The 24,748-nt window shown below is 46.2% G+C and overlaps 1 protein-coding gene across 1 annotated transcript; it reads left to right on the plus strand.

Annotated features, from left to right (window-relative positions):
* The first annotated feature begins 19,199 nt into the window (after window positions 1-19,199).
* GSC (goosecoid homeobox) lies at window positions 19,200-23,958 on the plus strand. The gene is made up of 3 exons (XM_035117386.1): window positions 19,200-19,590; window positions 21,527-21,786; window positions 23,694-23,958. The coding sequence occupies exons 1-3, from the start codon at window positions 19,206-19,208 to the stop codon at window positions 23,844-23,846; spliced, it is 798 nt and encodes a 265-aa protein (XP_034973277.1). The 5' UTR covers window positions 19,200-19,205; the 3' UTR covers window positions 23,847-23,958.
* Window positions 23,959-24,748: the final 790 nt, after the last annotated feature.

Here is a 24,748-nt window from a genome sequence, read left to right on the forward strand (position 1 = left end):
AGTGTATGAATATTATTTCCCTCTTTGTTTCCCTGCATTGAATTTTTTTGACATAAAACTGCATGTTGGAGCAGCCTTCAATTGCACACATTTCAGAAGTAATTTATGAAATTAATACCCACAATGAAATTAATACATAGGCAGGCTAACCCTAAGGATTCTGTCCCATCCACCTCCTATTTTTACATTTTCTTATTAGTAGTTGTGTCTATTAGTACTCTGAACATTTCCTTAAAATATAAAATAAAAAAATCCTTCCAGAAGCATCTTAGAGACCAACTAAGTTTGTCATTGGTATGAGCTTTCATGTGCATGCACACTTCTTCAGATACCAATCTGAAGAAAGCTCATACCAATGACAAACTTAGTTGGTCTCTAAGGTGCTATTGGAAGGATTTTTTTGTTTTTTGTTTTGACTACGTCAGACCAACACGGCTTGTTGTTGTTGTTTAGTCATTTAGTCGTGTCCGACTCTTCGTGACCCCATGGACCATAGCACGCCAGGCACTCCTGTCTTGCACTGCCTCCTGCAGTTTGGTCAAACTCATGTTCGTAGCTTCAAGAACACTGTCCAACCATCTCATCCTCTGTCGTCCCGTTCTCCTAGTGCCCTCAATCTTTCCCAACATCAGGGTCTTTTCCAAGGATTCTTCTCTTCTCATGAGGTGGCCAAAGTATTGGAGCCTCAGCCCAACATGGCTACCTACCTGTAACTAGTACCAATGACAAACTTAGTTGGCCTCTAAGGTGCTACTGGAAGGAGCTTTTTTATTTTATTTCGACTACGGCTACCTACCTGTAACTAAAATATAAAAAATCCATCCATCCAACTTTTTTTTAATTTAGAAATGTTTTTCACATTTACACACCCTAAGAGATAAGCAGAAAAGGTGTGATCACGTTCAGTTATGAGGGACATCCTTTAAAAGACAAAGTTTCCCCCCTGAATTAACAAATTATCCTTGGCAAGCTACTATCTCCAATTAATGATCCATTTATTAGTCAAACTCTCCAGCTGTTAGCACATGAGAAAAATCAGCTAACTTCTGTTAAACATCAGTTTAGACTAACCCGATTGGTATTGTTATGAGTTTGGTGGGGAGGAAGTAGGCTGTATGCTGAGACCCTTCTAATTCTTGGATCCAGCATGGATTCAATTGCTGGAAGAACCTGGTCGCCTGGTAGTGGCCCACTAAGTATGGGTCCTTAGCTGCCAAGTTTTCCCTTTTCTCGCGAGGAAGCCTATTCAGCATAAGGGAATTTCACTTAAAAAAGGGAGAACTTGGCAGCTATGGTCCTTAAGAGAACAAAGGAAGTGGCTCTGTGCTAGAGGACAAATTGGTGGGCCTCCCTAACTCAACTGTCTATTGGTTAGAAAGAGAAAAGGTCAGAGTTGAGAGCTGAGTGATGAAACCTCCTTCCTTGGAGGTTTTTAAGCAGAGGTTGGATGGCCATCTGTCATGCATGGATGCTTTAGCTAGGATTTCTGCATTGTATGGGGTTGGACTAGATGACCCCCAGGACCCCTCCCAACTCCGCATTTTTTAATTCTATGTGAGCTAGAAGCTGGATGCAAAAGCTGGAGGTGGGAAAGGCAGAGGCAGAGAGCCATGGCTAATTTCTCCTGGGATCCAAGATTATGGCTATGAGAGAAGCAGGACCTTTTTCAGTTGCTTATGCTATGAACTCCTCCATCATAGGCTCAGGTTGTATATATGTGTAAATAAACCATATATCATAAAGACACTACAGGTTCTGCTGTACCCCATTCTGAAGGAAACATGAATCCTGGAACACCTGTAATTTTGCACCACTTGGAGATTGTCATGGTGTGCAACACTGGTTTTAGAAGTGGGACCCATGCATAGCTGCCAAGTCTCCCGTATTCCCCGGGAAACCCCCGTTTTCCCAGCTGTTCCCAGCCGAAAAAACGGATTCCCCCCCCCCGGTTTGTTCTGGCATGGTGGCCATTCTGGAACTGGGCGGAGCATGCTCAGAAGCGACTTTTGATGCTGCTCTGCCCAGTTCCAAAATGGCGGCAGTGCTACTTCCGGCCTGCTACTTATGGTACGATCCCTTATTTTTCAGGCAGGAACTTGGCAGGTATGGACCCATGTTTCCTGGTGGAGGGCCTGTGAGCGAGGTGTGCCTGGGCCAAAATGGAGGGCAGGGTAGCAACACTCCTCCAGCAGCTGATGATTGGTTGTGAAATTACTGTATATTTTCTCAAGTCCTCAATGTTGCCTCTTGTTCATGGCTGAAAACCAGGGCCAGCTAGGAACCAGGCTGCTGTTCTTTAGGATGCCCATGCGGCTTTAAGCAAAAATGGAGCATGTGAATCAAGTTGTTGAATGGTCCTCTTTCCGAGATGTTCAGGCTCTTTGTGGCAGACTGCGGCTGGGACTCGGTAAATTTGGCAGGGTTGCTTGGACGACTCTGGGTTGTAAGAGAATCTTAAATCTCTGGGTTCTGTTCAACTCTATGCACAGACAAAGACAGGATGCTCGTTGCGTAGACCCCCTAAATATTTCTTGTGGGGTTTTCATGTTTACAAAAACCAGGTGTCCAGGCCTGATGTTAGTAGGCCCCACTAGCAGCAGAGGAGACTGAAAAACTGTGATACACTTTAACGTGAATACAGGCTATCCAGTGTACAATCTGCACATGAGCTAAAATCTGTACCCAGCTAGGTTCTGCACTTCACTGGTCCTCAATATCTCTTGTGATATAAATAATAATGACTTTGCTATGACTCCATTCCAGAGTTGTTTAAAATATGCTATGGCTGGATTGTATTTGGTCATAACTTTCAAAAAGTCCCCATTTGTTACCTTTTTTGTGGTCAGAGTTGCCTGAGAGATCAGGCCAGAAAGTTAGAAAGCCTACAAGCATGGCAAATGGAAAAAATAGGACCCATGGGGAGTAGTTAATTCTGCAGTATCATGTGGACACGGGGTTTTAGTTTAGCTCCTTTGCATTTGGAAATTGCATTGAATTCCCCAAACTATCATTACAAAGAACAGACTACACCTCCCCTCCTGAATACATAAATTAGAACTAAAACAGGGATGAAGGCGATTCGGTCCTGCGATTTAAATGAGTCCTGGTCGAAGGATGAGAGATTTCCTGGTTCCGTGAAACACAGTTACTTTTGGCTAGATATTTCTCTTTTATTATTTTACTGAGCACCCGGCCCAGTCACTGGTTACTGAAACTAGCTATTTATGTCACTGTTCCAAATATTTATTTTATGACTCGCCTATTTAGAGAGGCAGTATGGTGTAGTGGTTAGAGTGTTGGACTAGGGGCTGGGTTCAAATCCCCAGTCAGCACCAAAGCTCACCTTGAGCCAGTCAGTAACCGTTTACCCAATCTTTGTCATCAAAAGTGATCATATAAGATAATACCGTAATCAAAAATGACATTGGGACATAAAGCATTCCGAGAAATCTGTTATTTTTGCCACTGGGCTGTTTTTTGTCCCAGAGAGTAGAACGTGTTTTATTAAAAACAAATGTCACACGTGGGTTTTGAGACTGATCTAAGGAAGCTGATTTAGGCTGCAATCTTATAACCACTTACCTGGGCTGTGGGTAGACCTCTAGGATTGCACTGTGAAGTGTCCTTCTCTGGACATATCAAACATGAAAGGAGCCCCTGGCTGAGGTATCTGGAACTCTGGAGAGCTGCTGCCAGCCAGTGTAGACAATACAGAGCTAGATGTAGTCTGACTCACTATAAGGCATCTTCCTCGGTTGCATACTAGGCCTGATTGTGACCGAAAAAGAAATTCTGGAAGGGAAAAGTTCTAGATTAGGAAGAAACCTCAGACAAGTGGAAGCTGATTTGCATTATAGTGCACGTGATTTGGGGTCAGGCTATTTGAAAGACTGCCTTTTCTTGGATGAACCTGTCCATTAATTGCAGTCATCTTCTGGGCCCTAGTCTGTGTTCCTTCACTAAGGCAGGTCCTTTTCAATGGCAGCACCCCAGTTGTGGAACTCTGTCAAAAGGAAGGGTAAAGGGACCCCGGCCGTTAAGTCCAGCTGCGAACGACTCTGGGGTTGTGGTGCTCATCTTGCTTTCAGGCCAAGGGAGCCGGCGTTTGTCCGCAGACAGCCTCTGGGTCTTGTGGCCAGCATGACTAAGCTGCTTTTATCTACTTGCACTTTGACATGCTTTCGAACTGCTAGGTTGGCAGGAGCAGGGACCGAGCAACGGGAGCTCGCCCCGTCGCAGGGATTCGAACCGCCGACCTTCTGATCAGCAAGCCCTAGGCTCTGTGGTTTAGACCACAGCGCCACCCGCGTCCCTAAAAGGAAGGTTAGAGTGGACTTTTTCTTATTGGTAATTAGGTAGGCAGTGAAGGCATTTTTGTTGTGCCAGATTTTTAATATGTTTTCATTGTATCAAGTTGTGAATGCTCTCTCTCTCTCTCTCTCTCTCTCTCTCTCTCTCTCTCTCTCTCTCTCTCTCTCTCTCTCTCTCTCTCTCTCTCGTGTGTGTGTGTGTGTGTGTGTGTGTGTGTGTGTGTAATATTTCCTTGTTATAGATAGCCCTGAGGCCTCTTTATCTTTATGGACTCAAAGGGTGGTATTGATATATACAGTCATACCTCGGTTTAAGTACGCTTCGGTTTGAGTACTTTCAGTTTAAGTACTCCGCGGACCCATCTGGGACGGATTAATCCACTTTCCATTACTTTCAATCGGAAAGTACGCTTCAGGTTAAGTATGCTTCAGGTTAAGTACAGACTTCCAGAACCAATTGTGTACTTAAACCAAGGTACCACTGTATATATGTGTGTGTGTGTACACACACACACACACACACACACACACACACACACACGGATTGTGACAAAACACAAGCCAAGACCTGTGGAAGCAGAATGAGGTAAGGTTTCTGGTGGGTCTACTCTTTTTTACATAAGTTTTTATTTTCATTTCCTAATACAAAAAAGCAATAACAACAGCAATAAAGAAGAAAGAGGTCAGAGCAGGAAAGGGAAAGAAAAGGAAGGAAGGATCAGACTAGAGAAAAGGAGTGGTACTATTCCAAAAACAGTATTATAATTCCAGACAATTGTTCCTCATAAGTGTATTATTATTATTATCCAAGAATGTTTTTCCAAAGGAATCCACGAGAAAGGGGTGGCTGCCAATTATGTTCCTTTACAAACTTTAGAAAAGTTGCGACCAGCCTATTCTTGTGATTGCAATTTGTTTTAAACTGTTTTTAATATTATGTTTTTATTTGTTGTGACCTGCCCTAGGACCTTGGGGGTGAATAGTGGGTAAATAACAACAACAAAAATTAAAATAATGTGAAGCTTAAGAAGAATAACAACTTGGAACTGTTGACATTTGTAATAAAGGGGAGAGGCAATACAGTAGAGTGTATGAATTTTCTTCCTAAAACGCAGCATGCTGAACTTGAAGCACACCTGGAACCTGCATTAAATCCATTTTGCCTCTGGGTGTCCACCTTCACAGACACCTTTGCGGGATTCTGTCTTCTAAATTAGTTTTCACCCCCCTGAGAAATATGTCCTTGTTATTAATGCATTTGGAATTACTATTGCATCTGAGCTGTATAGAAGTGCCTTGCATTCATCTCTTGCTATAATCTTGATGAGAGTGTGTGTGTGTGTGTGTTTGTGGGGAGGGGGTTGCCTTAAGGAGCTAACAAAAGGTGCAGTGTGTCTCAAGAAATCTGTGCATGACAAACTGACATATACAATAAATATGCATTTCTTTTACTACAGTAACAGATTGCAATTATATCACTCATTCCAATCCCCTTCCTAGATTCGGCTTAGCCCCAGGAAATAAACATGTTGAGCCGTCTGGCACCAGGCAACCCTCCCAAGTCCTGCTCTGTCTAGCACGAGGGTGAGACTTCTCCCTCCAATCAACATTAGGAGATTATATATATATATATATATATATATATATATATATATATATATATGCACATGCAGTAAGTGGATTTATTCAGTAGCCCAGTGGATTTATGCACTTTTGAAATTCATTGCATTTGGGAACCTAGGAAAGGAGTCGTCCCTTCCCCTGAAAACAATGAGCAAGTGGGGTGAACACATTTCACTAGGATGGCTAATCTTCCTTCTGCATTCTTCTACAGGTGGTCAGAGGTGGTGGTGGTGATGGGAATTGAAGTTTCCATCGGATCGTAAACCCCTTATTTTATTTCCTATTGTGCAGGAAGCAAATGTTTCTCTGTACGCAAATAATTTTCTGCACGCAACACGACAGAGATCTTTCCTCTTGTTTTAGTCAGTCTTTACACAGGCATGAAGGCTGCTGAAATAACGGAGGATCTTGTAGCGTAAAGCCCTAAAAATATGGAAGTACAGTGTTATAAAATCATATTGGGGGTATGTTCCATGGACATGAAAGGCAGATTCTTGGTAAACATGGATACAAACTGAATGGTGAAGAGGTTTCTCTAAGCCTGGCATCCATGTGCTTAAACGCACTCCTGTAACACACTTACTTGGGAGTAAAACCCATTGAACTCAAGTTGGATTGCTTCTGAGTAGATATGCATAGAATTGTACTGTAGATCAAGCCAATGGAAAGAGATCACTTAAAGCAGGGATCTTCAGGCTTTTCAATCATGGAATATACTAGCAACATGGGATCTGATGTAAATTGTTTATATTATGTCATGGATGGGCAACCTGTGGGCCTCCAGATGTTTCTGAGCTACAGCTCCATGCTGTCTGGGAGCATGTGAGAGTCATAGATTCTACTATTCAAGTTGGAAGGGACTTCAGGGGTCAAGTAGTCCAACCCCCTGCAATGCAGGAATCTCAGCTAAAGCTTCCATGAAGAGTCCAACAACATCTGGAAGACAACAGGATAGCTGCCCCCGATCAATGTGGAATTTCATTTTGGCTAAAGTCAAGGCCCCAGTCATGAGCTAGAAGGATTCCTAGCAAGGATTCCAGCTACAATTATCTGCTACAATTATCCATTGCCCTGTGACTGCAGAGGCAGATCTAGTCCCAGTTGTTGTTTGTTGTTTCTTGTTGCTGTTGTTTATTAATTAATTAAATTTATATAACACCCTACAACCGCAGGTCTCAGGGTGGTGACTACAAACAAGAACAACTGCAAAAGTTCGCAGAATCACTACCCAGGGCTGCTGTAGCAGATGGACCTTCTGTGCAGCAGGGCTGTTCCTATCTTCTCCAATGCAGTTCAAGGGAAAAATATTAAAATCTAATTTCTATGGATTTATTTTTTAAATACAGCATTTTAAATATGTGTGCAAGGTGTTCAAAAATGCCGGGACAGAGCACGATATAAAACCGATGTGCATTAATTAAAGGAATGCATGTTTCTATCTCTTTGTGCTATTGAGATCTCCCCCACCTTAAAGAAAATGCTTGCAAAATAAATAAATTGAAGTGATGCCCCAAATGCCTAGACCAAAAACCTGTGGTCCTCCGACACGTGGTGCTGGACTACAACTCCCATCATCCCTGACTAATGGCCATGCTGGCTGGATTAATGGGAGCTGAAGTCGAGCAACAACTGGAAGGCCAAAGGTTACCAGTACCTGCCCTAAAGGAGCCTCCTAAAGGCATAGCCCAGTTGTAGGTGTTCCATCAACTGAAAAGGAATGCCTTCACATGCAGGAATCTTTGTGGATCGCCATAACTCAGGGGGAAAGCACATGTTCTGAGTGCGGACGGTCCCAGGTTCAATCCCTAGAATTTCTTCCATCTGAAATTCTGGAGGGTCTCTACCAGTCAGGGCACTGAACTGGATAGACCAAAGAACTGATGAAGTTATAAGACACCTTCCTGTCGTCGTCTTCTTCTTCCTCATTCATATATGCTCAGTGTTCGTTCCGTCAACAGGGTGGGGAACGAACCCATTTGAAATGGAGTTTTGGGAAATAAATACAGTGGGGAAAGTCATTTGCAATCTCTGTGTTTACAGGTAAAACAAGTACAGCAAGGTTATCAATGGCCAGTTTTTAATTTGATTTAATACACCCACCAGGACATTTTAATAGATATCTGTGCTGAAATGATAACTTCCGGCCCTAACCCCCCTCCCAACACCTTATAACGCTTTGCCAATGATTGATCTGTCGGAAGACATATATTCAACAGCACGCAAGCCAGAGTTTTATGTTAAGTGTTTCTGCACTCTAATTTTCCTTTATCACAAGGGGGGGAAATGACAGTGGCTGCACTTTAGTGCTGCGATTCATCCATTTCAGCCAGAGAATAAATACACATTCTCACCTCATTTGCCTTCATATATATCTCTGTATCCAAATGGACATTACTTTTTGAAATGCCCCCCTTGTCTCCCTCCCTCCCTCTTTCTTTCTCTTGCTGAAATGCAGCAAAGACTGTAATGGTAGGTGCCAGTTTTTTTGAATTACTGGGTGACTGCTTTAGCTGATCCTAAAAAGCAAGTGTCTTTTTCTACCGCATAAAAGGGCTGAAATGTTTACATATCAAAAGGCTATAGGCCAATTTCTGTCAAAATTATACATGAAGTTAAGCAGTACAAGCAATTTATTTAAACACTAGTCATTGTAGAAAAATTCCAAACCATATGCTCTTTTTAGCAGTCCCACCCCCCCTCCCACAAATGCATTTGACCCATGACTTGGCAGAGACATGCAAGCTTCATAATTTACTTGAAATTTCAAATCCCCCCCTGACATTTCAGGCAAAGATCTTCATTAATAAGGTTTATATGAATGAAAACTTTAGAAGCCGATATTGTTCGAGGGAAGGGTTGAGGAATGGCCTTTTTCTTTTCTTTTGCTGTGTGTTTTCAAAATGGACTTGACTTTCCTGATCAGTTCAAGAGAAGTTTATTCAGGAAATAAATCTGACCATACTATGAAGCAGTTCTCTGTGGGCACAGTGCCTGCCCATACATGGAGGGATCCCTACAGGGCATTTCAGAGCTGCATTTTCTTGCTCTAACAGACAATCTGTATGTCAGGTCTTTACGAGGAGGATTGTAGGCACTGAGAATCATAGAACTGTAGAGTTGGAAGGGACCCCAAGGGTCATCTACTCCAACCCCCTGCGATGCCAGAATCTCAGCTAAAGCATCCAGGACAGATGGCCATCCAACCTCTGCTTAAAAACCACCAAGGAAGGAGAGTCCACAACCTCCCGAGGGAAACCATTCCACTGTGAAACAGCTCTTACTGTCAGAAAGTTTTTTCTGATGTTTAGTCAGGATCTCCTTTCTTGTAACTTGAAGCCATTGGTTCGAATCCTACGCTCCAGAGCAGGAGAAAACAAGCTTGCTCCATCTTCCTAGATTCATAGAATTGTAAAGGCATCACAAGCGCCCCGAAGTCCAGCCTCTGCAATGCAGGATTTTTTTTGCCCAATGTGGGGCTCAAACCCATTACACTGAGATTATGAGACTCATGCTCTACCAACTGAGCTATGGAGAAGAAAGGCTGGATAAGTGCACATGGGCCTCCCTTTCCCAATCATGGCAGTGAGTGCCAGTGGGATGGGGAAAACATTGTTCTCTTGAGCCCCACAGGGGTCCTTCTGCATGCAGGCACTGTGCCCATGGAGGACTGGATCCAGCAATAGGGGTCTTTTGAAAGAACACAGGGAAAGATTTCCTGAACTTTGAGAAATCAAAGAAGAGGGCATTGTTAATTGCACTGGAACATCTGCAAACAAAGGGAGCAATAATAATACTTACGGGGTGGCTGAGATGTTTTCTACACTAAGTGCGTTGAACTTTCAATAAGCCCTTCATTAAGTATCAATATAGTGCATGGGTAGGCAAACTAAGGCCCAGGGACTGGATCCAGCCCAATCGCCTTCTAAATCCGGCCCGTGGACGGGCCGGGAATCAGCATGTTTTTACATGAGTAGAATGTATCCTTTTATTTAAAATGCATCTCTGGCTTATTTGTGGGGCCTGCCTGGTGTTTTTACATGAGTAGAATGTGTGCTTTTATTTAAAATGCGTCTCTGGGTTATTTGTGGGGCATAGGAATTTGTTTTTGTTTTCTTTCCAAAATATAGTCCGCCGTCCGCCCCCACAAAGTCTGAGGGACAGTGGACCGGCCCCCTGCTGAAAAAGTTTACTGACCCCTGATATAGTGTCACACGGGTGTTGGCACTTAAGGAACATAAGGAAAGCCTGCTGGATCGGACCAAAGGTCCATCTGGTACAGCGTCTTGTTCAAACTAGGGACCAGGTCTTTGGAAACCCTACGAACAGAGCATGAAATCAGAAGCATTTGGTATCTAGAAGCCTATATGGCCATGTCTGCACCAGAATAGTCTGGCCTCGGTTGCCCTAGTGCCACCCTGGGCTCCTTTGGGAGGAAAAGCTGGATGCAATTTGAACAAATAATAATAAATCATAATTTCCAAGCTGGACTACTTCAATGTGCTTTACACATTGAAGTAGAGCTCTACACATTGAAGTGGGGCTGCCCTGGCAGATGGTCCAGAAGCTGCAGCTAGTGCAAAATGCATCTGCTACATTGATGGAAGGCGGGAGGCAGCCTGATGGGATCATGTTCCACCAGTCAAAAAAGTGCCGCATCGGCTGCCTGTGAACTACCAGGCCCAATTGTCCTAGTGCACAAAGCCCTAAATGGCTCGGGACCCAAGTAGCTAAACCATACCTTCCCTAGTACCACCCATTTCAGCATGTATAATTGGCAGGGGAAACCCTGTTGGTGGTGGTGCCACTGGGTGCTGCCAGGTTGGCACTGAACTATGACAAGGCCTTCTCGGTGATGGCTCCCCCTCCTTGGTGAGATGTGACTGTTTCCCTCATTATCAACATTCCTGTTTTCCTAGGCATTTGATGTCTGAAATATACCATCCCTGGCAACTATGACATTTGATGCTGTGATTGTATTATAAAATGTTTTTAGATGCTGTTAACTGTTTTTATTTTATTTTTATTTCATATTTTAATTGTATTGTTCCATCACTTTGTTGTTTGCTGCCCTGGGCTCCTTTGAAAAGAAGGTCCTTTTAGACCTATCCTCTATAAATTTATTTTAGTGCTTTCACAAGGCCAAGCTAGTAGCCATTGGGACATATTGGGACAGCGAATCCTTGCATTAACAGTTAACTACAGTGCCTGGCGTGCTATGGTCCATGGGGGTCACGAAGAGTCGGACACGACTAAACGACTAAACAACAACAACACAGTTTGGACTTTGGTTTTCCTGCACTGTTTTTAGCTGGTGGACTCATGTTCCAGTATTATGGGGCAGGGAGAACACTCCTCCACCCCCTTTCTCTACACCATGGGTAGGCAAACTAAGGCCCGGGGGGGGGCGGATCTGGCCCAATCGCCTTCTAAATCCAGCCCACGGATGGTCCAGGAAGCAGCATGTTTTTACATGAGTAGAATGTGTCCTTTTATTTAAAATGCATCTCTGGGTTATTTGTGGGGGCATAGGAATTTATTCCATTCCCCCCCCCAAAAATAGTCCAGGCCCCCCACAAGGTCTGAGGGACAGTGGACTGGCCCCCTGCTGAAAAACCACTTGTTGCTGACCACACTGTTGCTCTAAATGCTAGAGAATGTTACTTGTCCCTCGCCACAAGCTCCCCCCCCCCCACTTCTAAACAAAAAGATCCCAAACGTTTTGGCCTCCCTTAGCAAGAAAGGTGTTGGACCTCTGGATCACTTCAGATTCTCTTTCTGGTACCTCTGGTCCCCTGTAGTGTAGCATTCCCCTCCTCTCCTTTTTTAAAAAAAACTTGGATCTCCTGATGAAACTTGTGTTGTGTTTACTCCATAGCAAGCCTTAAACGGCTCAGGACCGCAATACCTCAAGGACCGTCTCTTTCCATATGAACCTACCTGGACCCTGAGATCATCTTCTGAGGCCCTCCTTCGTGTACCTCCTCCTCAAGAGGTCCGGAGAGTGGCAACACGAGAACTGGCCTTCTCTGCAGTGGCTCCCCGTTTGTGGAATGCTCTCCCAATGGAAGTTTGCCTAGCACCTTCATTATGCAGTACACCTTTAGGCACCAGGCAAAAATGTTCCTTTGGTCAATCTGATTTACATCCTATGCCCTTTTAAAATGTTTTTTTGGGGGGGGAGCTGTTGGGTTGTTGTTTTTTATATACCTTGATTTTATTCTGTGAACCACCCTGAGACCCCCAGGTATAAGGCGGTTTATAAATTAAATAAACAATTATTATTATTTAATCTGAGAACCGAAACCAGTCAATGGCAGCATCCTGCACAGCCTCCTGACCCCAAACTGTGCACCAGAGGAGACTACCAGTTAATCCAGAGTATTTGAACCTCAGCCGGTTTTAAATGCTGTCTTTAGGGACAATTCATTGGAAACCAGTTCTAGTGAAATCAATCGGGGTCTTTTCTAAGCATCAGTGTCTGGGTTACTATAAGTAGGTAAGAAGAGCTGGGCCAAGCCAAAGACCCATGTAGTCTAACACCCTGTGCTCTAGTAACCAACCAGATGATGCTGGGATAGCTCAGTCAGTAGAGTATGAGATTCTTAACCCCAGGATTGTGAGTTCGAGCCCCACTTCGGGGAAAATATTCCTGCATTGCAGGGGGTTGGACTAGTTGACCCTCGTGGTTCCATCCAACTCCATGAGGCTATGATTCTATAATTCTCTGCCTACTATGGAAAGCCCAAAAGCAGAACCTGAGCGCAAGAGCACGCTCCCCTCCTGTGATTCCCGGCAAGTGTTATTCAACAGCATACTGCCTCCGACGTGGACCCACGACTCGGTTAAGCTTATGCCATTTTTTTAAAAATCAGATTTATTCCAAAACTCCTTCGACACGCTGGGTGTTTTTTTTTGTTTATTGTTTTTGCGTTTTGTGTGGATTTAGCTAGCCAGTCAGTGTGCTTGAGGTAGACTTCTCGGGCGCGCACGGGTGTGAATTCAGAACGACTCTGACGTCGAACTGAATCCACCGTGACAAGACAGACGCTTCCACGAGCCCGTTGTCAAAGTCCGGCCTTTAAGCAGGATGTAAATCGATCTGATGGGTTTACACCAAATCTGGGGCCCTTATCTGCTTGTGGATCCCGATCCGCACCAGGTAGGACTCAGATCGCTCCCAGTAATCCGCTTTAGAGGGGGATTAAAAAACCTTCAGTTATCCTTCTATTTACATAATGGGTTCCTTCAGCGGGTGACTTCGAAGTAAAGGTCGCAGAGTTTCTGGTTTTGTTATAATCTTTCGGAAGGGAACATGCCCAAAGTTATGACATGCATTAAGCATCTAAACTCTTTGCTCCCCTTTACCCCATTTCCCGTCTGCGTGTGCTGCTATTACGCGCGATGGCCCTGATTCCTATAAGGTCTGGCGCGGATACGACCCAAGTTCCATTGAACTCTCCACGGGGCTTACTTCTGAGTAGACACCCCTCGGATTGCGCTGGCAATCTCGTCCTCTCGGTGTTTGGAATTGTGCGGGTGATGGCATAGTCAAGGATAAAAATCCGGGGCGGACGCGGGGATTTAAGTTTGAGGAATGCGCAAAACTTGGACACCGAATATGCTCGGCATTCATTCCGGAATGAAATTGTTTGGCTGCTTAGAGAAATTGTGGGCTATCTTACCTCGGCGTCGCAGCGCATACCTCTGAACATACTACTACCCTTTTCTCTTTATTAAAAAAATGAGATGGTAAGCGCCTTCAGCGCCTTCCAAGCGATGAAAAATTCCTTGCGGGATGAAAAAAAATTCTGCACAGTCCCTTATTGATCATCCTGCGGAGCCGAATGCTTCGGGAATGCGCTGTTCCTTTGTCTAGTATTTGGGTTCATTGTCTAGAGCGCTGGACAAATGGGGGATCTCTCGAGGGGGTGGGAGATTGAGTAGCAAGAAAATCTGGAGAGAGGGAGAGAGTCCCTTTTCTCTTTATTTTGCAAACCCCATGCAAATAAAAGCGCCGAATAACGCTGTAAAAGGACGCTGCTTACATTGAACTAGAAGTATTCCCGTTCCTTCCTATGAAATGTTGGTTCAGAGTGACCATCTTTTCCGCAAACCACATTTCCATAGACTCATGCGTCGTGATTGGTTCGTGGGAAATCGTGTTTGGGTAATAATATTGAAAATCACCGCCGTGTTTACTTGATTCCTCCTCTAACAGCTCCTCCTGCCCTTGCCGAGCTCCCTCTTTCCACGCATCTTTCAGCCCACGCTGTGACTCTGGCTCCGGGAACTAACAAGCCCCCCACCCGCTCGCCAGCAACGCGCCAGTCGCGCGAAATTTGCTGCGCTTTCATTTGTTATTCCAATGTCATCCTCTTCCAATGAGTGACAAGTGATTGTTTGTTCAATACGGAATGTAGAACTGGGATGGGGAGGGGAGGCAAGGCGAAAGTGAATAAGGGGGAGATCGAGGAAAGGGAAACCAGAAATTCACCAAAGTCCAACCAGGGGTGGTGGTGGAGCCAGACCATAGCTGCCAAGTTATCCCTTTTTTTAAGGGATTTTCCCTTATGCTGAATAGGCTTCCTCGCAAGAAAAGGGAAAACTTGGCAGCTATGAGCCAGACAGGTAGTGCTTCATCTGGATGGACCACGATCCGGAGTAAGCTTGCAGGAATTACCTACAAAAGGGAATATACCTGTCCCAACATGTCTGTCTGCATGATGTGCGCGAGGCGAGTTGGGTTATGATTCTTGAACAATATGAAAAGCATTGAGCGCGCACAGTTATTGGTGCGTGGATGCAAAATAAAGTTGTTGATGATGATGATAATGATTCGTAATAGTCGAAAATCAAAACCTAAACAGAAATAAGTCTCACTGATTTCAAAAGGCTTAAATTGCAGCTAACCAATTTAGCAGGGGAATTAAAAAATAAATAAATCCTAAGACGCAATTTCTGATTTCAATGGGATTTATTTCCCAGGAAGTGTCGTTAAGATTGAGGTGTTAACACACAGCCCTATCTCTAAACTCTGATGGGGCCATAACATTTAAAACCAATAAAGTTTCCGATTCAGAAACAAAAAGAAAAAATAATAATTATATGCCCCACCACCACTCCCCAATTTATCGGAGTGTAAGTCTCACAGAACTGAATTCCGTGAAATTTACATCCAAGAATGCTTGCAGTATTAGGCATATTTATTTGGATTCTAAAGTCGTTTACTTGAAAGTAAGCAGAGCCGTGGAAAACCGTTGGATTTCCTAGGGATGGAGCCGATAGCCCTTTTGAGCTCAGGTAACCACAGAATTTTAAACCGGATTGGACTCCCTTTTGATATGTACAGCACTCCGATCCGCTATCTGGTGCTTCCGACCTATATCTCGTCAGTTGCTTGGAGGTTTGTGCATGAATCAAGTACTGCACACCTCACCTGGCTGCTTGTTTCACGAAGGACTGCTTTGTATCCAAATATCTGTGCTGTTGACTCGCCACATATTTTCTCATTAAATAGCTCTTGTGTCCCGAGGAGCAATTTTCCAATGGGGAGAGGAATAAATTAAGGGGGGGGAGTATTGCTAATTATATAAACACGACCAGCCTACAAATGAACCTCCGCAGAGCTCTGCTTTTGCAATAGCCAACTCTCCCGTCCCATTGGATTAGTGAAAATGATATGTTCCTTTCTCTCTCCAAAGCCTTCCATAGGCACTCAGCGAAACTGACCAGCACTGACTCATTCCCTTGTTTGCGTGTTAAAAAGTCTAGAGGTGTGACCCATTCGTCGCAAAATAGTCATAACAGAGCATCCGATCTGATCTTCTGTCTTCCAGTGACTTCTCCCTAATTTTCAAAGACGGCGTGGCTCTATTTATTCCACTTTTGATGCGCCACATATTAAGCACAATGTAGGTATATACAGGAGGCACACGGGGTTGGGGGGGGGAGAGAGAATCCTGCTCCTTTCAGACTCCAAAACTGTGGCATATTTTTGTTGAAAGGATCTCGCCTCTGGGCCTTTCTGTCTTGCATAGATGCTTAATAAAGTTAAATGCTGACCCAAGACCCAGAGCAAAAGCGCGCGCCACTGCAGCTAAAGAGTAGTTTCACGTTGCACGCCTGGGCTATAGTCGTTGGAACTGTATAGTCGACGTCGGAACAGCATCGGACCGGGAATGATTGGGGGGGGGGGCACGACTTGGGTCGCGGAAATTGCCAGGCTAGTCCCCTACTTTAAAAAATAAATAAAAACGGGCTGTGTTTCTTTTTTGCTAACTAGTCTGGAGGTGCCAATCAAAGCGATGCAATCACTTTGCGGCATCGATGAAGCTGCGTTCAGTTTAGATAGATAGATATGTTAATTTAGTGATTTCCACATTAAAACTTAATACTCAGGTGCTTGTCGGGGTGGGGTGGGGGGTTGCGGCAGGGGAGTAGTTGGTAAAACCGACCTCATGCGGAAATCTAAAGATGAAAAACTCTGGGGGAAGTGTCAATAAAAATGTATTTGTGATTTTTAAATTTTCTTAACTTCTGTAGAACTACTCAGAAAATTTTGAAGACGTTTGAAGAAAAAATAAGCACAAACACACACATATTCGAATTTCTTCAAATATATCATGTTGGCCACAGGCATTAATGCCATAAGTTTGTACTGTACTCATTTTGATTAATTGTATTTAGAAACTATATTATCTGTGTACTTTTACTGAAGAGAAAATCTCTGCCCTCAAGGAGCTTACAGTTAAGCGGCTCCATTCATTCAGGGCCCCTTTCGCCCCTTCCTAGATTTACTTAATCAGATCCTGTGCGCCTCTAAATAGATTGAAATTACATTGCTTTCTTAGACTACTTGTCGGTGAGACCTGAGCTGGGGAAGCGGGGAAAACGAAGGAAGGTGAAAAGGAAATACTGTAAGGAGAAATATACATATGGTTGTGTGTGCGTGTGTCTCCTTTTTACTGCGACGTGAGGTTTGCTTAGACTAAGAGAGGATAAAGACGGCTTCGATGTCACATTTCCTATGCAAGCCTTGAGAGAAAGGAATTCTTTTGTTCAGTTTTTTTAAAGAAGAAAAATAATAATCATTTGCTCCTTGTAAACAGCCCCTAATGGCTTAGTTTTGTTTCGCGCAGACAATTTCCTACCTTCATTGATGCAGGGCTGATGGGGTAAATATTCTAATCTGATTCAGTTCACCTCCTGCAGATCGCTGGAAACAATCGTGACAGACCAAGGGTTTTGCAAATCACAAGGACCCGGCTACCAGGAGAGACGGTCGCGTCTTAATCAACAAGAGTTTTTAAAGGACTTAGCCGGCCCACCCCTTCACCAGAAGGGACATGCGAAATATAAAGAACCACATCAGCGCCAATACATACATACATACATACATACATACATACATACATACATACATACATACATACATACATACATACATACACACACACTAGTTGGAGGACTGAAAAAGATGATATTTTTTGAGATGGTACCCTAATAGACCCTCCTTTTTCACATGTTTGTCGAAAACCACATTTGAAAATATTCCCCAATAAGTCCCTTCTGAAGGTGCAAAAGCACCATATTAATTTCTACACCTCTCCTGCAACTACTTTTTTAAAAAAGTAATCAATGGGTGTCGTCTTGCTGCTCTTGCACATTGCTTACTCAAACGCGCCCCCGCAGAAACCCGCGCGACAAATGCGCAGTGGCCGGGTCTTGACTTAACCTGATCGCAGCGGGCTTTTATTTCGGGAGGTCCCTTTCCGACCGCAGTCCTATGGACACTGGCCGGCTCGAGGCTAAGGATCGCTGGACTCATCGGGGCTTGCTTCTGAGTAAACCTGCAGAGGTTGGCCATATGGGCCTTTCGTTCCGTCCGCGCCATCCTTCACGCCTATAACCATGTCGCCATAGACGGCAACAGACTGAGCACCAAATCGTTCACGAAATAAGAGTGAGTTTGCTAGTTAGGAAGTTCAGCGGAACATAATTTCGAATATGTATGTTCGGGTTCAGGGGAGGGATGGGGGGGGTTCAGCTGGGGGGGGGGGACAACAGGAAAAATGGGATAAAGGAACACACCATTTGCAACACGTATGTATCAGTGACCAGAATGGCTAAAGGGAAGGAAACGCTACGCTCTTTGAAGCAAGGGGTTTACCGTCGAGTAAAGACGAAGCCGATCGGGGAGGGGCTGTAATGGACTAAAGATGAACATTATAAACCTTGTTTCCCCACTTTCACTCTTCCTGCCCCTCCCCCCCCTCGCACGCATTTCTTGCAAGAACTCGGGAACCTCTAATCCCGATCCTAAGCTCATTTATGGACTTCAGGGAAGTCGCCCTTTCGGATCGCGACAGAAGCTGATGAATTAGCAAACAGCCTCTGAGCAGAAAAATAAGCGGTGCACCTTCAGAGCCGGCCGGGAGCTGGGGTTAGGCGATTCTCCGCAATAACATTAACCAGATTAACCCGGGCAACAATTAGCGAGGGAGGGCAGCAAACAGCGAGAGATCAACCCTAAATCGCGGGGGGAGGGGGTGCGAGGAGGGAGCTCGCCGAGAGCTGGGAAGAGGCGAGAGGTGGAGAAGGAAAAAAAAAGAGAGATCCGCTAATGGAAAGGATTACGTTAATTTCGTTAATTCTTAATGCACCGAGACCCGTCTCTCTCCCTTTCCCTCCACCCCCAGACGCGCCCACCAGCCCCACCCCTCCACTTTCCCTCCTCCCCACCGTCACCATCTCTACTGACCAAAGTAAAGATGGAAAGGGGGGGGGGCGAAGAGAGAGAGAAATCTGGTTTTATTTGTGATCTGATCTATAATCAGGGACTAAATCCAGGATGACGTCGCCGGGGTATAAAAAAGGAAAGAGGGTCGGGTTGGAGTAGAGACTCCCCTGCAGTTGAGATCTGAGCAGGAAACGGACCAGAGGAGAGGAAAGGGGGAGTGGAGAGGAGGAGGAGGAGGAGGAGGAGGAGGAAAAAGAGGAGGAGGAGAAGCGCGCAAAGTGACCAGGAAGGGCCTCTCCTGGCTCGCTTGCTTTCAATAAAGAAAGCGCTCGCGGGCAGGCCCCCCTCTCCCTCCCCTCCCCCAAATAAGCCTGGCGCCCCGAGCCTGGGGAAACCTCAGTCCGTGTTTTTCCTCGGCTCCGCCGCCGCGCACGCTCCGGTCCGCTCCCCCTCCGCCGCCGCCTTGCTGAGCGGAGCTTCTCCTTGGCTCCGTTGGCCCCCGCCCTCCCTCCGAGCCGCGCGCTTTGGGGGCTATGCCTGCGGGCATGTTCAGCATCGACAACATCCTGGCGGCCAGACCCCGCTGCAAGGACTCGGGGCTGCTCCAGCAGCAACAGCAGCAGCAGCAGCAAGCGGCGCCTCAGTCGAGCGCGCCGTCGGTGGTTTTCTCGACCAGCCTACACGGCGGGGACTCGCTGTACGCCTCGGCCGCCGCCGCGGGCGGAGACTACGGCGGATATTACTCGCGGGCGGTGGCCCCGGCCTCCAACTTGCCCGCGTTGGGCGGATCTCGACTGGGAGGCTATGGCAACTATTACTACGGGCAGCTGCACGTCCAGGCGTCCGCCGTGGGGCCGCCTTGCTGCGGCGCGATGCAGCCCCTGGGCGCGCAGCAGTGCTCCTGCGTCCCGGCAACAGGTAAGACAACAATAATGCTAATAATATTATAATAATAACCCTCCCAGTAGTAACTGCCCTATTCACTTTCAACCCAGAGGGATGAGGAGGGAATATGAAATAGATCGTCAAAGTTAACCATAACCACCACCCTAGTACTTTTTGCGCTTATCTTTACGCGCGCCCCTCCCGGCGCTTCCAGCCTTTCCCTTTGGCTTGGATAATGATTGAGAAATGCGCGTTGGCGAGAACGGTCCCCTGTGGACTTTCGTTCGTGGGAATGAAGAATAGCCCGTTCAGTTACAATGGGGATAATTTGCAATGGTGTGGGAAGTGGAGAGCTCAGTTTGCTGCTGGTGACCCCCGTGCATTAAGGCTGCTTCTGTAAGGCACAGCTAGTCCCGTCCGAGATTCTGTTGCCTGGTCACTCCGCGGCGTGAGAGAATGCTGCGAATCGGCGATAGATTCCTTCGCATTGGCTGGAAGTGACGTTCCATATTCGAACCAAGACGGCTTGTGATCGAAGTCGGTTTGTGTTGAGAGTTGAGCTGGTTGGGTGCAGTTCTCTGAAGCGGCGTTTCCCCGTCCCTTCGCTTCCCGCTCTGACGACCCGCTTAGAAACCCAGGTTTGGAATCCTTACAACTTGCAACATTCCTGGGAGTATTTAGATTGACTTCCGAGTGAAGCTGCTGTCCTAAAGCGTATTTATGTGGCCGTCAATCCACTTAAAGTAAGTCGGCCTTGCTTCTAAATACTGTAAACAAGTGCTGCAAACGTGTTTAGGATTGGAGTGTAAACTTCCGAGGCTCTCCTTAATTTACTTTCAACTTTCCAGTCCTAACAATTTTTAAAATAAGTTTATTTTTTTAGTCCCACTGAATTAAATAAAACTTCCAAGAAAATCTATCTGAGATCGAGATGTAAATCACTCCATGATAAAATAAACAAATCTGGCAAACCTGATTTTTGAAGTCAACCAATGAACAAATCCGAGGCACACCCATTTAAAATGTGTGGGGTTTGTGTGTGTGTGTGTGTGAACCTGATTCAAAATGCAATCCCCAACACATTTATTTAGGACAAAGTTAAATGTCATTAAATTTAGTGGGACTTCCACTGAGAACCAGGCTGCTCACCTGGTTGAAGGCAATGAGATAGTTTATTAATTGAACGCCCCCCCCCCAAATATGTGAGGGCCAGGGGCACAGTTCAGTTCGGTTATTAATCCTGTTCAGTTTTAGCTGATTTTGTCTGGATGGCAATGGCGATTACAGTTGTACCCCAACTTCCCTCCAATGAGTTAGGTGGGGGCATATATTGATGGGCTGGTAAAAAATCCCCGCACTTTAACGTGATCCCAGTTGTGGGCTGGTTATTTGGGCTCCTTGGTGAATTCAGCGGGGATTTATTGCTTCATCGTTGAGAGGCTTGGACCCTACTTTCTGACCCGCTTAAGCGTCCCTAGCTGGTGAGCTTAATACATGCCCCCTAATGCGTAAACTCCACTGAACTGAAGTGGAGAGTAAAACGCCACTAAAGTGGAGGGTGAAACTGGGACGTATTTCCACGTCTATCTGTGTTTATCATTTTGGAGAGGGTCACGGGTGGAGGTGGCAATCAGCATTTTCTCCATGTGTGCACGAGACTTACTTCCGTCTTCCAGGGCAAATCTGGAGTAAACGGGATGGGCGTGCGCTGCAGCCCCAAGCCCAGACTCCGCATCCCTGCAAAAGTTAGTGGGAGTTTTCACAACCCGGTGTTTAGAATGGGCGAGCCGGCCAATTCCCAAATCTGAAACTTCCAAATTTGCTCTATTTCCTTTAATCAGCTTCTTCATAGCCTTTTGCCCCTGGATGGTAACTCCAGGAGTTGGCAGGCCGTGCTTTTTCGTGGGCTCCGAATCCAACTCAGACGGTGCCATCTCACGTCCTTTCGCCCCTCTCCCTTTCTCTCTAGGCTACGAAGGGACCGGGTCCGTCCTGATGTCTCCAGTGCCCCATCAGATGCTGCCGTACATGAACGTGGGCACCTTGTCCCGGACTGAGCTGCAGCTGCTGAACCAGCTGCACTGCCGTCGGAAAAGGAGGCACCGCACCATCTTCACGGACGAACAGCTGGAGGCTCTGGAAAACCTCTTCCAGGAAACCAAATACCCAGATGTGGGCACCAGGGAACAGCTGGCCAGAAGGGTCCATTTGCGGGAGGAGAAAGTGGAGGTAATGCTTCTGGACTTCATTGCAAAATGCGGGGCGGAGGGAGATCCGGGGCCGTTTGAGGCTGCAGTTTCTTCCTTATGCCATCCAAGGGGAGGGCGAGTGAATGGTGGGGGTGGGTGGGTGGGAGAGAAGCAATCCGTAGATTTACAAAGGAGGGAGAAAGTTTGCATCTTAAACCAACTGCAAACTCGCTCCTGTATTTGATGCAGTGCCTGGGACGTCCTTGGTGAGGAATAATATGTAATGATTACTCAGCAGTAGCAGTTACTCAGAAGACTGAGTAGTGCTGCAATTCCGTACCTAGCTTACCTGGGAGTAAGCTCCGTTGAGCTCTGTGGTGCTTACTTTTGAGTAGACATGTATAGGATTACTCTGTAACTCTCCTTACCACTGCCATTCGGCCCCAATCCTGCACTGTTTACCCTCAAGTGAACGCCACTGATTTAAATGAAACGTAATTTTAAGTGCGTGCGTTGGGGACGCGTTTTAGTCAATGGGATCAACAATTCAGCGGGTCCCTGGATCGCAGCTTCAGTTCCGCAGATTCCCAACTTGGACGGGCACTTTGCATACTCAGATGGGCTCAATCCTATTTGCCCGGCGATCCACAACTTTGAGAGTTTAATCCTAAAGCAGTGAGTTTAATGGAACTTATTCCTTGGTCAGTGTGGTGAAGATTTGCAGCCTCCCTTCACCTCGTTTAGTTTTAAGAGGCACCGAGTCCCCCTCTTAATACTTTGGGACTTCGGTTTGGCCGGTGACTTCTGTGTTCATTGGACTGTAGACTAGGTTCTCCTGTCTAATGACAACCGAAGTACTTGCTCACAACAACTGCACTTATTTATAGAGTCCGACAGTGCAGTAGGCCCAGAGTAAAGCAGTACTAGGCGATCCTGGGAGGCGTCGGCACGCCGATCCTACACGCATTTGGTGGAAGCAAGTCCCTTTGAATGCGGGGAGACGGGCAGCTGCGTCCGATCCTGGCCCGGGACATCCTGTGCCAGGTAAAGGAGAGAGAAGGGGGTGGGGATACAGAGCTAGACAAGGCCATCCAAGTTCCAACTTGCCTCTGTAGCTGCGATGCAAAATGCCCCGCTTCTTAAGCGTTCGCTTCCCAGGTTTTAGGATGGGACTCGCCCTGCTGGTCAAATGTATTTTCTTGCAGGAGCTAAGCACTTTAGACAGGACATATCAAACCTGTAATTTGCACAACTTTTGACATACCCTTGGCCCTAAGATTCTAGGAACAGTAGGATAACCAGCAGCGCTATTTGGATAAACTATTGGTAACAATCCCCTTCCTTACGCTGTCAGTCCTGCAGTGTTGGCTTGAAAATAACCCCGGTTGCACTGCGATCCTGTGTAAGGCATAACACTTCCCAGGTGCGCGGAAGCAACTGCAGCCGTCGCCGAAGTAGCTCAACCGGGAGTTGAGCTTGCGCGGGGGAATGATGTTAACAGTTAGATTCTACCTTTTGCGCATACGCGCAGCGAAATGCAAAACCCGTCTCTTAGTTCGCGGCTCTGTGTTGAAGCGCTAGGCTGCACAGCATCTTGTTCAGACGGTAGTCTGTTCACACATGCATGTTTACGTCACCTGGATGTGTGAACCTATTCCACCAGAGGAAGCACTACGTTTGAGATGGCGTGGCATCTAGTGATAGGAGAACTCGATCCCAGTGCAGTCCTATACTGTACATGCCTATTCAAAAGTCTCATTGAGTTCCCAGGGAAGTAGGTATAGCATTGCCGCTTCTGTGGCTTTTGATCCGTCACGGCTGGATCGCACGTGCAGCGTCGCCGCTCCATGCTGCTGCAGCCGCGCAGAACTGAAAGACGCGGTGCCAACAGTGTTGTTGCAATTATTGACACCTCCCCCTCCCCTCCTTCACTTCCTCGAATGGCAGGTTTGGTTCAAGAACCGCCGGGCTAAATGGAGAAGGCAAAAGAGGTCTTCTTCGGAGGAGTCAGAAAATGCCCAGAAATGGAATAAAGCTTCCAAAACATCCCCAGAGAAGAGACAAGAAGAAAGCAAAAGCGATTTGGACTCCGACAGCTGATACCTTTCCCTCCACCCACCCCGAGGATAAATTTGCTGGGCCGGCGGAATGGACATACCTTGCCTGCACAACTTGCACCGAGAAGGAAGATGCTTAAGAATTCTTGCACAGACTCTGCCTATGCAGGAGGAGGGAAAGGAAAGGAGGACTGTATAAATATATAAATATATCTATCTGTATATAATGCACACATGACGACCCTGGGAGCGATCCCTTTTAAATAAAGCGTCTTGCGGAGGTGTTGCACAGGAGGGTGTTTGGGGTCGCTTGCTTTGTTTGGGTTTCTCTGACAGACCCGGCTCCGAAGAATCACAGGCAGGGGTGGGGTGGGGGCACTGTCTTGTTTAGTCTGCTGCTCTTTTGTGTGTGTTCGGTTTCCATTGTTTTGGCTGGCTGGGTTAGGCAGAAGGCGGGGTGGGGAGAACGGAGAGCCGGAGACATAAAGCTACGCTATTGGTTATTGATTCCCAACTCTGGGTAAGAGATGCTGGCTTTATGCGCTTAGAAGAGAGAAGTTGCAAGGCTGCAAACGCGTACAGAACAACACACACTTCCTTGCCAGTAAGCCCCCTCGAATTTCTGGGACTTAACTCCCGAGCAAAGGTGCGCGCTGGGATCCGCTGGGATCTTCAAACGAAAACCCCACTCAGTACGTAAGGATTTGTTCCCTTAGACGTGCCTAGGACGGCCGCTTTCGCAGAGTAATCCAGGCTCGCAGAGGACATTAATCACAGGCAAACGGCAGTCAAGTTCAACGAAAGTTGTCCGACTTTAAACATTTTATTCTGCCAGTGGAACACAATAATAACCTTTAACTTGACCGGGCTGTAAAACTGAAAAGAGATCTGGGCTTGCTTGCTTGATCCGATTAATGATAGGAAGTGGCAAAACTCCGAAACCGC

The sequence above is a fragment of the Zootoca vivipara genome, chromosome 1 (assembly GCF_963506605.1).
Source record: "Zootoca vivipara chromosome 1, rZooViv1.1, whole genome shotgun sequence".
Classification (NCBI taxonomy): Eukaryota; Metazoa; Chordata; class Lepidosauria; order Squamata; family Lacertidae; genus Zootoca; species Zootoca vivipara.